This window comes from Leiobunum rupestre, chromosome 8 (assembly GCF_980474605.1).
Source record: "Leiobunum rupestre chromosome 8, qqLeiRupe1.1.hap1, whole genome shotgun sequence".
Taxonomy (NCBI): domain Eukaryota; kingdom Metazoa; phylum Arthropoda; class Arachnida; order Opiliones; family Sclerosomatidae; genus Leiobunum; species Leiobunum rupestre.
Window position 1 is genome coordinate 37,702,248 of NC_143391.1, and position 16,706 is coordinate 37,718,953.

Genomic DNA, 16,706 nt, shown 5'->3' on the forward strand with positions numbered 1-16,706 from the left:
AGATTACCCTCAGTACAGGAGAGAGAGAGAGAGAGAGAGAGAGAGAGAGAGAGAGAGAGAGAGAGAGAGAGAGAGAGAGAGAGAGAGAGAGAGAGAGAGAGAGAGAGAGAGAGAGAGAGAGAGAGAGAGAGAGAGAGAGAGAGAGAGAGAGAGAGAGAGAGAGAGAGAGAGAGAGAGAGAGAGAGAGAGAGAGAGAGAGAGAGAGAGAGAGAGAGAGAGAGAGAGAGAGAGAGAGAGAGAGAGAGAGAGTAGAGAGAGAGAGAGAGAGAGAGAGAGAGAGAGAGAGAGAGAGAGAGAGAGAGAGAGAGAGAGAGAGAGAGAGAGAGAGAGAGAGAGAGAGAGAGAGAGAGAGAGAGAGAGAGAGAGAGAGAGAGAGAGAGAGAGAGAGAGAGAGAGAGAGAGAGAGAGAGAGAGAGAGAGAGAGAGAGAGAGAGAGAGAGAGAGAGAGAGAGAGAGAGAGAGAGAGAGAGAGAGAGAGAGAGAGAGAGAGAGAGAGAGAGAGAGAGAGAGAGAGAGAGAGAGAGAGAGAGAGAGAGAGAGAGAGAGAGAGAGAGAGAGAGAGAGAGAGAGAGAGAGAGAGAGAGAGAGAGAGAGAGAGAGAGAGAGAGAGAGAGAGAGAGAGAGAGAGAGAGAGAGAGAGAGAGAGAGAGAGAGAGAGAGAGAGAGAGAGAGAGAGAGAGAGAGAGAGAGAGAGAGAGAGAGAGAGAGAGAGAGAGAGAGAGAGAGAGAGAGAGAGAGAGAGAGAGAGAGAGAGAGAGAGAGAGAGAGAGAGAGAGAGAGAGAGAGAGAGAGAGAGAGAGAGAGAGAGAGAGAGAGAGAGAGAGAGAGAGAGAGAGAGAGAGAGAGAGAGAGAGAGAGAGAGAGAGAGAGAGAGAGAGAGAGAGAGAGAGAGAGAGAGAGAGAGAGAGAGAGAGAGAGAGAGAGAGAGAGAGAGAGAGAGAGAGAGAGAGAGAGAGAGAGAGAGAGAGAGAGAGAGAGAGAGAGAGAGAGAGAGAGAGAGAGAGAGAGAGAGAGAGAGAGAGAGAGAGAGAGAGAGAGAGAGAGAGAGAGAGAGAGAGAGAGAGAGAGAGAGAGAGAGAGAGAGAGAGAGAGAGAGAGAGAGAGAGAGAGAACAGAGATTGAAGGCTAGGCTACAGGTTATAAAAAACCTACATGTACATAATCAACGGTTGTTTGGGAAGGAAATATTTTCCTTAAATTGATATATGCAGTTTGCTTTCAATGTCATTTGAAAATTTAAAGCTCCAGGAGCCGGTAGAAGCGTATACTCAATTAAGAAAGCTAATTCAACCCAAATTTGTTGTTGGATCTTTTGAACAGTGAGTGAAACCATTTTTATTTTTAAGCCTGAAAATTTACGACGACATCAATTGTAAAGTTCGAATTATCGTGTAATAATTACTACATTTTACAAATGTTGCTAAACGAGGGATTTTAAATCTTCACGGTACTATTCCTGTTATTATAGATTTTAAGTTTAAGTTTAATAATTTTAAAACAATGCTGAACAATGTTGGATAGTATTTATAATAATATTTTGAATACTTTTATGAAAATAATTTTAAATTTTAATACTTAATGCAAAGGGGCGTAACTGTACAGGGTCTGCGTATGAGCGGGCCCCAAAGATTTGGGAAACAATAGTTCCTTTAATAAGAAGTGGCCTCAAAACAAGTTTCACGGTGGTCCCAGAGACCTAATTTATGCCACTGGTTTAATATTTCGATTGGTATTTTATTTAAAATATCGAGAGCTAACTATTTTCCCAACGTTGAAAATATGTGGAATAGAATAATAAGCCTAACAACCAAAAAGGATGTTTAAATTTAATTTTAAAGATTTAAAAGCGATCTCGACGTCAATTGGACATGACTCTAAACTTTATTGAGACGTAAAAACGATACTCTTTGAACCGGCTGAATGGTATTTATTTAAATAAATGACGCGTTATAGTTGTTTATTAAATTATCTTGTGATACGTTTCCGACGCTAAATTCGCAAAATAATATTAACAAGTCTATAACTATGTTCCATAAGCGTGTCAGTTGCATGGAAAGACGTACACATACACAAAGATAATTCATTCTAGCGAAAAAATGCGCAACTTAAAAACAAATTATAACGATTTGTGTTGCCATTCAGATGGCTCTCTCCTACGCGTCGGCTCATCTGAAGACGCTTATAGTTGTTTGCTCAGATTGAAAAAGCACCCTTACGCAACTCGCGAGACATTCTCCACCATTCATAATTTATACGAACGTTATCCGTATCCCGTCTCGCCGATCTGGTGTCCTGCTCACGAGGCTGCCGATCGTCTCGCGGCTGTTACTGGGCTCCAACGTCCTCCAAATGTGAACTTTTTTCTCCCCTCTAAAGGGGGAGCTAAAGAGTGTGTGCCGACGGGCGATTGTCGAGCAGAGTTGTCAGTTGAGCGGTTTCCCGCCCAAATTGAGCTTCTTTCCGAACTCTGTTGCGGGGAAAAAAGCGTTGGGCAGACGCTGATTTTTTGGGCGGGTTTCTGCAAGTTCGGCGGAATAATATTGGGTTAGGTTTCGAAATTTTCAAGCTGAGTAGAAAGTTCGGTGGGTAATATAGTCCCAAAACCCCAATGGTCGGGAACCCAGCGCAACAATAAATTGTGAATATCTTTTTAAAATTCTTTTAGAGAGGGCCCCCTTGGTGAGAAACGTTAATATGGCTAAACTTCACATTTAAATTATACCTTACCCGTTAACACTACCAAAGGCTAAACTGCCTTCGTAGTTCTAGTACATTTCATTAAGTAATCAGGTAACATACTGATTTTCCTGGGGTGTATCGAGAAGATAACGAATATTTGTTTGGGCGGGATTTTGGGCTAGTTTCCCAATTGGAGTGTGCGGGATCCTTAAAATTAATATGGCAACTCTGAGATGTCGAGGATTGGCGTCTCAGGTGGCAATCTCGCGCGGCGGTCCGACCCCTCCATGAGGATAAACCTATTCCGGTCTCTTCGGGCTATCTGAACATACGAAATCTTCCCTCTACTATAGTTGGCATCCTCACTGTTCCCAGGGGCTTCTTCGACGTCATCGCCGCAAACTGTGTCATTTTGCAACATGCGATTCCGTATACTTTTCAAACTATAAACATTGATGTATCTTTTTCTCATTCGGTTTGTGTTTTGTTTATATTGACATTTCCATGCTGTGTGCTTAGTGTGAAGGCCTCGGCTATATACACCGATTTCTCACTCTAGTTATTCTGCCTCCCCCCCACCCCCGTTGGTCTTACGTATCAGCACGGCTGGTGCTCACTATGACGACGAGGTGAAGAGCGCGTATTATAAGGTCATTCTAGAAATGCCTCTAAGTAAAATTTAACACGCGATGGACATGGATAGTGAACTGACACAGTTATGGAAAACAAAATTATAAATGTACGATAGGACTTTGAGATCTTAGAAAAAACGCTGAAAGTGTATTACCAAATTTCATATTCTACAAATATAACTAAAACGATAATTATAATAACGATAATTTTATATCAATGTTTTCGGTACTTTTTCAGTTGGCCTCTTTTCTATATCGTGTGAAATATTTTTAATTAAAAAATATTTTTGGGTTTATAGTTTTATACTCTAGAAATAGACTTCGCGAAATTATTTATTAGCGGATGTCACTCTGTCATGACGACTAGCGCCGGCAGCTAAAACGTAGCACCATCCTTGGATTTTTTGCTGAAATATTTATTGTCAAAGGTACCGGGACTAGAAAAACTGTTGTGCTAAATAGAGATTCTGTAAATAATCTAGAAACAATTTCAAAATTTAATCCACTATGACAGTATTTTACAGTAAATGGAATTCTTAGTATATTTAAAAAAAACATCGTGGGATTTGATTATTTACAGGGACGTCCCTTTGGCGTACTAAGGGGAGTCTCCCCCAATACTTTGGTCAGTTGGCAAAATAGTTAGCTCCTGGCCCCGAATCTGACCCCTTCGCTACCTCAGAATAAAGAAACCGTAGCTTTTTTTTAAATTAAATTTTACGAGAAATTTATGGTAAAATAATATGCCCTTTCCCAAATTCCTGTCAAAATTACGATTTGAGAATTTGTAGATCTAATGTATATTTTCGCCAGTTTATGTGTGTCTGTCTCACGATTAGCGTTCACACCCTTTGCCTTAGAGTTCATTTATTTTTAATATTTATTATTTAATATTAATATTAATATTTATTTAATATTTTTAATATTATAATAAGGAAAAAATAAACCACTTGAAATTGGTAGTCATCAAAAGGGCACGCGACGATATAAGACGCTTTAAGATTTTTAAATTTTCTTTGCGCGTGCCAATATATCCTCTTGGAGCGGCAGTTTTAGTCTCATAAGCTTACAAGTCGTTTATATTTTTCTTAAACATTAAAATTTGCGTCTTAAGCTTCATTTCCGCTAGCGCACGTAACGGCGCGTTTCTCAACTTTGAAGAAAAAAAACTAAAGGAAAAGTCCAGGTTGGGTAAAACTTGGGTCTATTTCAAAGATCATGTTTAAATATACTAAAAAATATCAGTCGTAAAATTGTATCTTTTTTTAACGACGAGAAATTAATTTTTAAACGAGCGAAATTTACCGCCAAGCGAGCTGCCATTTTTTTTCGCCTTCCCTCCGCAGACCGCACGCGGAGCAAGCGCGCACGGGGAACAGAGCGCTGTTAAAGCCTGTTATAGCGCGAACAGCGCGTGATTAAAGTCCTAAAACGTCACCCCGAAACAAAAAATGGCAGATCGATTGGCGGTAAATTTCGCTCGTTTAAAAATTAATTTCTCGTCATTAAAAAAAGATACAATTTTACGACTGATATTTTTGAGTTTATTTAAACATGATCTTTCAAATGGACCCAAGTTTTACCAAACCTGATCTTTTCCTTTAATAAAATGCTCTAGTGGAAACTAAGATTTACACTATTAGTCTTGATTTCCACTAGCGCCCTTCACCACGCGTCACTCAAACGTTTTGACGCGCATAAAGAAAATGTATTATGACGCGCTCTAGTGGAAACCAAGCATAAGGCTTATGTATATTTCCTTATTCGCGTAAAAACGATTGTAACTTTTAAAGTTCAATGACGCGCTATTACGCGCGTTTGTGGAAACCAAGGCTAAGAATTATACCATCTACTTAACTAGTTGGGGCCCCGGAAGAAGGACAGTGTATCCAGCAAGTGCTACATAACTCTGTGCACAATGGATATATTATAGTACTGATTGACTTAGTTTCTAAAATTAAATTTAGGTGGATTTGAAGTTTATGGAAATAAATCATGAGAACGTTTAGCAACTCTACGTTGACATCCATTGCAACTCGGGCTTTCATGACAGTCTTTCAACTGCTAGTTACTCTGGTGCAGCAAATGTTTTGGCCTCCTTTGAAAGGGAAAATTCCACCGATTCAAAATGAAATTCTAATTACATCTGCAACTGATTTGGCCGAGCAAATCAGAAATGGAAAGGTAAATAGATATTTTTATGCTCCATAATAAATCAATATAATAGATATTATTCCCTATGCGAGTAATGGCTACTTCACTACAGTTACGTAGAAATCTTTCTATTAAATAGTCTGCTGCTATTTTTAATCTTTGTGTGACGAATTATTCAGCCCATTCAAGTAATAGTTAGAATTAAGTAAGATGAGATATAGTGCTAAGCCAACTTGTTTGTCGCGGGTTGTGATGTGGGCTCCACTTGGGCCTACCCTTTTATAATCCCTTTTGTAAATACATTCCGAGAAGGTTCTCTTAGACATGCTTTTTTATGTTATAATTTTTTGGTATTTTGTTCGTTCGCGATATTTCTCCAAAATTTTCCAAACTCATGGTACCTGGATAGAAAGTGTATTTTGACATGTTAAAGTCCCGTGATGTAGTTATGTGTCCACGCACTAATATCCGGTATGTTTGAAAAGACTCGGACGTTTCGAGGAACCTTTACCGGGAAAAAAGGACAGTGTCTCTCGGAATTTGGAAACTACTAAGCGGTTCTGCTCCAAAAGTTCGCGGTGAAACCTTCCCGCGGTAGTAATTATCTAATGAGTTCGCGCGTTATCTTCCACTTGAACTCGCTTAGGTGCAACCGTGCAGTCACCGGTACATGCATCAGTACTCGTCGCCGTAGGAGATGCCGAGTGAAGCCAACACGATAAGTAATTTAACCCAAATTCACCACCCACTTGCACCAGCCACGGATTCAATCCACTAAATGCGTTAGTTAGGTGCAGTGGGTTCTCGGTATTTCGTATAACCAAAAAAAGATGCTAAGAAATGTTTAATTGTTATACTACAGTCACCAAATCTGACCTTCAAAATCGGCACGCTTTAAACTATTTGCAACTATAGTATTAAGTAGCGACTGTGGACTGATTGGAAGATATTAAGTCTACGTAACTATAGGGTACCATCTTAGGCCAGTATATAACCGTAACTTAGCTGACTTGTGATACGCTTACGTGGTGCTATAAAGGAAAGCCCGCCTTGTATCATTTTATTTACAATTCAATGTTTAGTTTGTTTAATTTATTCCCTCATATACTGGTAGACTTACATTGTTCTTGTATTAGATAGATTTTGTCTATCATACTCCACTACAATCTGAGTATCCTGACCTTCCCATCGATTCAGTAATTCACAACATTCTAGTAATATACGGTGACAAAAATTAAATCGGCCATTCTACGGGTGTTACTGAACAAAAAACGTTCCTAAGAGTTTACCTGCCAATTCAAATTCATCCTATCAACATTTCAGTGCCAAAAGGGACCCTTTTAATTTCGAATTATGTATCGATAATTTCCGTCGAAATAAAATAATATGTATCATAATTTATAAGTCAACTACACGACAAGTTACGGTCAATGAATAGGTCGTTAAATGTATGAAAATTTCACTCTGCAATACATACATATATACTAAAATGTACACAGCATTTTAAACAATCATTTAATCAAAATATCATACTAAACTAACGAGTCAGAATGATTTGAAGTTCCGGGTGATTATGCGAATAATTTCTAGTTTAAAAAGTAAAAGTTTAAATTTAGGGTTTATTAATTTTGTGTAACATGAAAGCCATGTTTAGCCCGTAATTGTTAGTTTTAACAATTGATTGACGCAAAATTATCGATTGAAAAGAAAAGGTAATCGAATAACATTTTGTTGCAGCTTTCATCAAAGAAGGTCGTACAATGCTTTATCGAGAGATTGAAGGAAGTCAATCCCATCGTGAATGGTATGACAGAGGACTGCTTCTTGGAAGCGCTGCAAAAGGCCGCTGTAGTAGATGAATACATTGCTAATTCTGAGAAACACCCGGGCGAATTAGCCAGAGAAAAACCTCTGTTTGGAGTCCCGGTCACAGTCAAGGGCAATATCGCTTGCGACGGTAAGCTCTTTATCTTCAATGGACTAGTTCGCATTATTAAATTACACTGAACAACAAACAAAATGTTTTGGAATTTTTCCTAACCCAATTGAACTATTTCTGACTATTTTTGGGCCAAGAAAAACGAATATGGCAATGAAATTTTTGTAATAACTACCGTTTCCAAGATACATAATACATAGACATTAATACATAATACATAGACATTAATACATAATACATAGACATTAATATATTATGGGCTGTTTCTAATGTTTCGAAGTAAAATGATAATCGGTATGAAACGAAGCAGCCACACGCAAGGGGAAATAAGTCAGTAGTAGAGCATTCGACTGCATATAAAGGGTTCCTTAGTTCTTAACCGAAATCCCCCTTGGTGGTTTCGCTTTCTTTTAACAATCTTGATTAAATTAATTAAATCAATTCACTGAACATTAGAGAAAATGTTTCGGGCTCAAAATTATCTGATATTAATGTATTTTTGTCTGCTGAACACGAATATGACAATAAAAAATGTTGGTTAGCTCTAGTTTTTGAGATACAGTCATAGTGACTGTATATCAAAAACTAGAGCTAACCAACATTTTTTATTGTCATTAATATCAGCTAATTTTGAGCCCGAAACATTTTCTTTGTTGTCCAGTGTTACCATACAAAATACCCCATTTATGAAAAAAAAACTTTTATATGAGAACTTAATTTCTCTAGTGTTCAATTAAAATAATTTCGTAACACAAATTGTCCATATAATCATACATTTCGGGGTAGCACTCGTTCCCTATAATCGCTCTGCCAACGCAAATGCGGCAAATCAACGAAAGAAAAGAGCTAGTGGTTGACGTATCCAATATCTGTCTTAATTTGTCTTCAAAACTTGTAACAAGGGGTTAGATTTTGAGATAGACTTTGAAGCAATCCCGAAACAGTCAATCGCCCATAAAAAAACGGTTTAACAATTTGACCTTTACTGGTTGTTTACTTGCCTATATGTTAATTAGTGGAACACATGGAAATCCTTAAGCAAGATTGTTACGTGTAAATTATAATTGTATACATGTAGATGGGATATTTCCCATAAAAGTAATCTTTATCCAATTAATGATCGGCAATTTTAATCTTCCAGGGTATCTTCACGAATGTGGTCTGTTGGCAAGAAAAGGAGTTCGTGCTGTCCAAGACGCTGATGTGGTCCGTTTGATAAAAGACGCCGGTGCCATCGTAATTTGCATTTCCAATGTTCCTGAGCTCTGTACTAGCTTTAATTCTCACAATAAGATTTATGGAATGACCAAAAACCCGCACGATCTCACCAAAATCGCCGGTGGAAGTAGCGGTAAGTGTAACATTAGACACCCCATTAGCCCTGAGAAAACAAGGTTAGTTCTGCAGCAGTGTTAGCAAAATCGTTGATTTAAACCACTTTTAAATAAAAATAAAATAAAATACCTAGTTTAAAACTGATTTTGAACTACTTGTCATACTTTACTTGGCGCCAAAACATTCTTACAAAAGTTATAGAAAATTTATCTTACAATTTATTTGAGACTGTTTGAAACTATATAAATTTTTTACTATGATTTAAACTGCCTTAAACTAACTAAAACTACTTTAATATGATTTGAACTGCCTTAACCTGATTAAAACTGCTTAGACATGTTGAAAACCTTTCAAATAAATTATGGTTTTCCTAATAGTTGTTTTAAACCGAGTTTTGAACACTTGTTTCAACAATTTGTTGGAAAATTATCTACCCTGTTCTACACGTTCTAGTGAGGAAATCAAAACTTCGAGCTCTTTTCTCTGGCATGATTGGTATCGAGCGTTGTACTTTGTTCCATTACACCATACTATTTTAATAGCAGAGCAAACCTTGATCATATTAAGAGCTTCGGTCTGAGCGGGTTATAAGTGATTAATGTTCTTTGTATTTAGGCGGAGAATGCGCACTCATTTCGACTGGGGCGTCAGTGATCGGCATTGGAAATGATTTGTGTGGAAGCCTTAGAATGCCCGCCTCTCTCACCGGCATATTTTCCCACAAACCTACGTCGGGTAAAAAGTCTATTTTAACATTCGAAAATGTATAGAAATTGACTTTAAAGATAGTTAGGGTTTTTAGATTTTTTCTTGTCAAACTGGATATTATAATAAGTAACATAATAGACATAACTATGACACTAAATGAATAGCATATTTTTGAACAGGATATTCGTCACTCCGTACTCGCTTCTTTGGCCAGATTACTACCTGGTTAGTTTGGGGGCGATAAATACGATCAAAAACGGAGTTTAGGTTTTCAATTCTAAACAAACTAATTACCGAAATTAAGCGAATATTTATGGTAGTCAATTTTAAGTACCAATTCAACAATTTATCATTGTATTTCAAAAGTAATTTTTTTTATTATTTCTCTTTTGAAATTTATATGAAATTTCAATATGCCTTGGCTGTTCTGTCAGAAAGATCATCAGCGGCGATTTCCCTGCAGTCATTATCTGACAGTTCCAAAGACTACTAACTATCGCTTGGAATTGTCAGTCCTTAGCCACTTTATGTTTTATATGGTAATTGGCGAAACAGACTATCATTAAATGAGGTTAGAAAGTGTCATTTTTATGACTACTATGTTACTTATGGTATTAAGTTATGGGTTGGAGGCTTAAAAAAATGTATATTCAGTAACGGATTTTGCCACAGGACGATGGCCTTCGAATTCTTTATTTCCTAATAATGACTAAAAATTGAGTCCAATAGTACTGTTTTATCCGGAACTCAACGACGCGATACGTCATCGATAAAAGTTAAACATATGAAAATAAGCGAGCGGTGAATTAACAGGGGAGTCAGACTTCTGGCCATTATCGGTTTAAGAAATTTTACTTAAGATTTGACAAAATTTAATTTAATTTTCAAATTTCTGTCTGCGAACAGAATACTATACCATACGTGAAACCTTTTCCCCGAAATATGACGTAAAATATACCACTTCCAACTCGTGACGAAATATACATAATACATTTTAAAGACAAGAAACGGAAATTTGAAAAAGAGCAGAATTCCTCACACGTTTCTGCCCTTCCTACTTCGTCAATCCGTAGTTTAGTTCGTGCGTCGCGAATGCGAAATTTGGTTTCCATGGGAACCTTTTCATTGGCACAAAGAATATAAAGACTCTAAGTCTACTGGCGGAGTGGTTAGCACTTTCGCCTCACTGCTAGTGGAGCCGGGTTTGACCCTAACTTGTGGCACTAGGTGTAAGCTTGGAATAACGCCTTCTGCGTTGAATTTCTCTCCCCACTGGCTAGATACGTTTTCAAACAAGGTCTTCAGTTTCCCTTTTCATAAAAACTTATTGAGGGTAACGGCAATATTTAGAAAGTGTAGGGAGTTGTTAACTTGCGTGGCATGAAGGGCGTTACAACACCCTCTTACGCAGTTTAACCCGGCCACCTGAATTAATAACATGTTACAATCAGTATGTTACATATGATATTACTAATCAAAACATAAAAATGATGAAGTGGTGCATTTTATTCGGAGGTACTTTAAAAGAGTTGAAAATGTTAAAAGAAAAATGAAGTCACACTTAAGTCACACCTGAAAATGATAAGGGAAAGGTGTGGTTGGTTTGACGAACACATTTCAACAGATGATCGCTCGTTTTCAATAAAGATTGGTGACCATTTTTCGTTCTTCGTGTTTTTAGTCTTGACTGAGCAGGTTGGTCATAAACCTCCCTCACAGACCCTTTGTAGACCTAAATCACTTTGAGGAAAAAAATTAAAAGTCACTGAAAAAATTTCTTTAGAAGTAATAGTCGATCTTATTTATATATTTACCTTAATTTTCATACATTTACCCGCGCCCACTAAGTTTCGCCTTTGCACGATGGTAAACGAAGGGTGCATTTTTAACTAAAGTGCAGTTTTAAAAGGAATCTCAACAGATGGGGATTTGAACACTAGAATTTACACAACGTAGTGGGTTGCTTTTTGCTTGGAAACCATGAATATTTCTAGATTGATGCTTGGAAAGAACAAATACTCCTATCTTGCTGCTTGGAAGCAGCAAATATTCCTATGTTATTGCTTGGAAACAATGAATACTCCTATCTTGTTGCTTGTAAACCATGAATACTCTTAGCTTGTTGCTTAGAAACAACGAGTACTCCTAGCTTGTTTCTTAGAAACAATGAATTATCCTAGCTTGTTGTTTGGGAACAACGAATACACCTAGCTTTTTGCTTGGAAACCATAAATGCTTCTAGCTTTTTGCTTGGAAACACTAAATGCTTCTAGCTTGTTGCTTGAAAACAATACAATTACACTTCCTTTTCTTTCACTCGACTCTTTACTTTCACGGCACCTTACCGGATAGGTTAGGTTTAGGTTTAGCCTGATATGATGTTCTGGAAATGATTTTTAGATAAGCACAAAATTAGGGATTAAATCAGCATATAATTGCGCAAAAACCTTTCCTTAGAAAATATTTTCATTAGAGAAACTAGATAGATTAGCTAAATGTTTTTTGTTGGTTGCCAAATTCGAGGGGTAAGACACTCTGTGAACTCGGTGTACACTACCGTACCTTTGACAGTGCTAAATGGAACTCGCGATTGCTTGAAAATATGTACCGTTAATAGTGCTAAATGCACGAACTCGGTGTACAGATTCTCTAAGACTGTCTTACCCATAGAAATCTCATAGGTAACTAGAATGCTGCCGCCTACGGCCGAGCTTGACGCCAGTTCGTCTTGATCCTTCAGCCAATGACAGGCCGTAAAGTGGTTCCGCCAAGGAGGATAATAATCCTCCTTGGTTCCGCGTAACTATAGCGAGAGCTAGGTGAGGTCATTCTCTCTGGTTACATTAAATTCTTGGCAGAACCACTCTTTGAGCTCTGATTGGCTGAGATCTGGCTATCGTCTGCCACGGCGTTTGGTCCATTTGCCAGTTACACGGCAGCATTCTAGTTACCTATGAGATTTCTATGGTCTTACCCCTCGGCCAAACATATGGAAATTAATTTGGCGGGTTAAAATATCCCAAAGATACATGTATACTATTTTTTACTTTACTTATACAGTCTACAGAACATACCCTCCTATTACCCAAAAGGAAAGATTTCCTATATTTATGGTCCCTTGTTTACTCACAATAGGCACGATTTCCAATTTTGGTATGTTTCCTCCGTCGCTCGAAGGGACAACCCTTGACAAAGTTCTCGTTCAGGGGCCACTATCTCGATACAGCCGAGATTTACTCACTGTTATGAGATGTTTGACTGCTAATTCCTCCTTCGGTCAATCACTTGGAAAACAGGTATTCTATATTTAATGACGAACTTATTTATGATTGGTACATTTAATCGTAGTTAATTTTTCTTCTGGTATACTATTATTAGTTAAAATTAGCGTTGATCTTGAGCAAAGTAATTAAATCTAAAAGTAAAAACAACGAATTTTTTTCGTGCTTAAACTTTAAAAAAATAATTTAAGACCCGACCGCAGTTTCGGTCACTTTGGCAGTGCCTTTTAAATAAAATTTTTAAAGGTTGTTCAATAGAAAATATCATTGTTTTTATCATTTTCAATTTTTATTTAAATTCAGGTATAAGTCAAATGAATGAAGGCTGATTATACAGGTTGTTACAGATAAGAGTACCGAAACTTTTTATATGCACTCTATGGGTCTCTATGAGTAAAAAATGTCTCGTAAATATGGGTCCTAAAGTGCTTCGTTTCAGAGATATGGGCTCCCAAAAAACTACCCCAAAAACCCGGACACAGCCTTAAATCTGGCAAACAATTTAATTTAAGGCTGTGTCCGGGTTTTTGGGGTATTTTTTTGTGAGCCCATATCTCTGAAACGAAGCACTTTAGGACCCATGTTTATTAAACATTTTTTACTCATAGAGACCCATAGAATGCATATAGAAAGTTTCGGTACTCTTACCCGTAACACCCTGTATATTCACGATTTTAAATATTTCAAATTTTAATTTAGTTTTAATTTCTTCTAATAACTACAATTGTTGTCAATTCGATGTGTGAAAAAATATAAGGAGGAAAAATTTAAGAAAAAAATATGAATTCCATTTTCTTTGTACAAAATTTTGTAAATTATTTTTCACATCCAAAGAACTGCGCCCCATAAAATAACAAAAACTACAAAGCATAACTAATATATTTTATGTTTTCTGTTTTGTTCTCTGTATTTTCAGATTGATTTTAACAATATAAAAGTGTTATACTGCCTTGATGATTCCGCAGATCCAACGGCCGATCCAGTATGTGAAAGTACAAAAACTGCAATTAAAAAGGTAATTAAAAGCTTTTTCGTAATAAATTTGTTTTCAATCACTACTCATCATTGAGAATTAGCAAGCAGAATGACAAGAAAATCAAATATCTAAATCTGTCCGTTAGAAGCACCACAATTGCCGTACTGTTCGCTCAAGCGCAACCGAAAACGGTCTTATATTTCCTGGTTTTCCATGTTAACATGGTGATTTTTTTACGAATTCCAATTAGAAATTTTGTCCTTGGTTTACGTGACTTAATACTTAATAAACAGTTTTAATACTGCGTTTAAAACCAGTTAACGGCAACGTTGTTTTATTCAAAGTAATTCACATAGTATTTTTCAAGATAACCGTCTAGAATTTAGTTCGTGTTACCTGTTGTGTGACAGTGGTTTCTGTGACGCTTACTAAATTTCGCTTCTACAAAAGAATTACTGTTAATTTACAAAGGGATCAAGACTTACTGTCAAAATTATTACCTTGCATAATTTTGAATTAATCTTGGAAGAAAACTCCGGTTCTTTTTTCTCACTATGGTTAATGCAATTGCTTCAATTGCAGATATTGTCTTTCATCTGTAAGAAACACGGAATAGTTGCGAAGAAAGTATCATTTCCTGGCTTACATCTCACACCTTGGATACTGTCCAGCAAGAACAAAGGGGAGTCGACCGTTAAATACACTTCTTGGATGACCAATGATCCAACTAAAGAAATTAACCTCTGGGTAGAAGTACCCAAATGCTTTGTAGGACTATCAAACCACACTTTTGAAAGTCTAAAATTTGCCGTTCTGAATAACCTGGCGCCGCCCGTTAAATCTCCCCTGGTCAAAGAATACGCTCAAGTTGAAAGCCAATTGCGAGCCCAATTTGACTCTCTTGTGGACCAAAACACAGTTCTGATATGTCCTTCGTGGCCAGTAACTTCGTGTAGCGCCTTCGAAATGTTGTATAAAGACTTGAACATGTCTTATTATACAATGTTCGGCTTACTGGGCAATCCGGTCACTCAGTGTCCAGTTGGACTGGATTCTAATGGTTACCCGATTGGTATACAAGTGGCGGGTGGTAAGTTTCAGGACAACCTTACGCTTTCATTTGTTAATGAAATCGAAAAGGAGTTTGGCGGATGGTTGAAACCTTGTCGTGTGAACGTCGCTTAAATTTTAATATTTTATACTAGGTAGATAATAATACCTGTCACCGTGTTTTTCTTAAATATACGATTAAAAATATTTAGAGTAATATTAGTAACTCAAAAAAAAATTCATTTAATTTTCCTTTAATAACTTTCCGAAACTAATTGGTTTCCGAGCAATATCTTTTGAGTAAACCGATAGGTATTAATTCTTACCCTCGACTTTCGTCTTTGACAAGCCTTCACGTTTGGTCTCGAGTAGCTTCGAGGAGTTCCTGAATTTTAAACCCGATTTTTAAGAATATGTAGTGTTGTAAGTCGGAAAATTTTCCGTGGAAAATTTCCCGCTAGGAAAATTTTCCGGAAAATGAATGAGACCTTTTTTCCGGAAAATTTTCGGTATTTTTCCGAAAAAAATAATAAAAAGTTTTCATTCCATGATTAGTCTAATATATTGTTTACAAATTGAAATAAAGCGGTATTTTCGCCTCATTTTTTCGAATCTGAAAGTAAAACTAAACCTCTAGACTAGTTTAAACTGATTAACAATGTAACGCTATTAATGTTTTGTAGTATGTTTACTGATATTAGACATTTTACATCGATAAAAAGTTAAAAACATTAAAAACCCTTAAAAGGTAATTTATGTTTCAAATTTTTATTTTTCCGATTTGGGGAAAATTTTCCGCAATTCGGAAAATTTTCCGGAAACCTTTCTGGAAAATTTTCTGCATTTTATTTTTCCGGAAAATTAACATCCCTAAGAATATGGAAAGTTAACGAAAAACTATTCTACTTATACCACTGGATTTCAAACATGTTACATTTCCAAATCAAAGTTTAGAAATGAAGTTAATTAATGTTGCACTCTTTCGACGCTGCCTGTTAGATTTCGGAAAGGTAAAATAATTTGGCACGACACGCGAGCTATTGCCAGCGAAAATGGATTGTGAAAACATTTTGTAATGTTAGTTCTAGTAGAAATATAGCTCACCGTAGCCAAATTCCGAAGCTATCACAGGATTTCTGGTATTTCAAACGTTGTTCTGACCCTTATTTCAAGTTAATTCGGATTGCATTGAATTAGTGAATCATTAAATTCAACGAGATCTGATAATTATTGTACTCGCACGGACTGGCTGAAGAATCTCGAGCCACTAATGGGGGACTATACAACGGGGCTTGCGCTATCTAGCTCAGGGATAGAAAGACGATTAAAAGGCAAGGAGCAAATGGAGTCGCTGCATTCTGCCAACATTAAAGAAGGTCGAAGGCTATAATTGCAAACTTTAAACAGCTTAGAGACTTTGCTTTTCTTACACAAATTGTATTTTCGAAACACAATCGTTAACTTAGTTCAGGTATGACTAGGGCAAAATAGAGTTTATTAAATTTGCGACGCTTAATTTTTATAATCCTTACTTTATTCCAATAATTTTTATTATCCTATATTCTTAAAGCTACCATTCATTTCTTAAAACATCTGGCAGCACTTTATTTCGCTCTTTGTAAAATTTCCTAGCATCTTATCTTTTCGTTTTCACACACGCGGAAAGTATTCTCGTTATCCATTAGCTATTTTACTTTAAGCCCCTTTATATTTTCTATCCCCGTACGGGTGTCCAAGCCCAAATGTTTATCATTAGTGTATTATTTTTACAAAAGGTGTTTTCTCGTTCGCGAAAGTTTTTATTACCCCAACATGTGTTAGAATGGCTCTCCTCTACACAGAGTTTTGCGCGCGTTAACATCTTGTCCCATTGTGCGCCATCGAACCCCTCTCTCTCTATTCTTCGATATCCGCTCTTCTCGACATTGATCGGAAACGTAAAGTGTAAAGAC

General features: G+C 36.9%; 1 protein-coding gene across 1 annotated transcript; it reads left to right on the forward strand.

Moving 5' to 3' along the window:
• Positions 1–1,184: 1,184 nt before the first annotated feature.
• Positions 1,185–15,295, forward strand: LOC149933344 (fatty-acid amide hydrolase 2-A-like). Its single transcript, XM_090156038.1, has 8 exons — positions 1,185–1,319; positions 5,279–5,495; positions 7,203–7,422; positions 8,546–8,755; positions 9,355–9,474; positions 12,583–12,743; positions 13,645–13,743; positions 14,287–15,295. Exons 2-8 carry the CDS (start codon positions 5,307–5,309, stop codon positions 14,887–14,889), a joined length of 1,602 nt encoding a protein of 533 aa, XP_090012164.1. The 5' UTR covers positions 1,185–1,319; positions 5,279–5,306; the 3' UTR covers positions 14,890–15,295.
• The last annotated feature ends 1,411 nt before the right edge of the window (positions 15,296–16,706 follow it).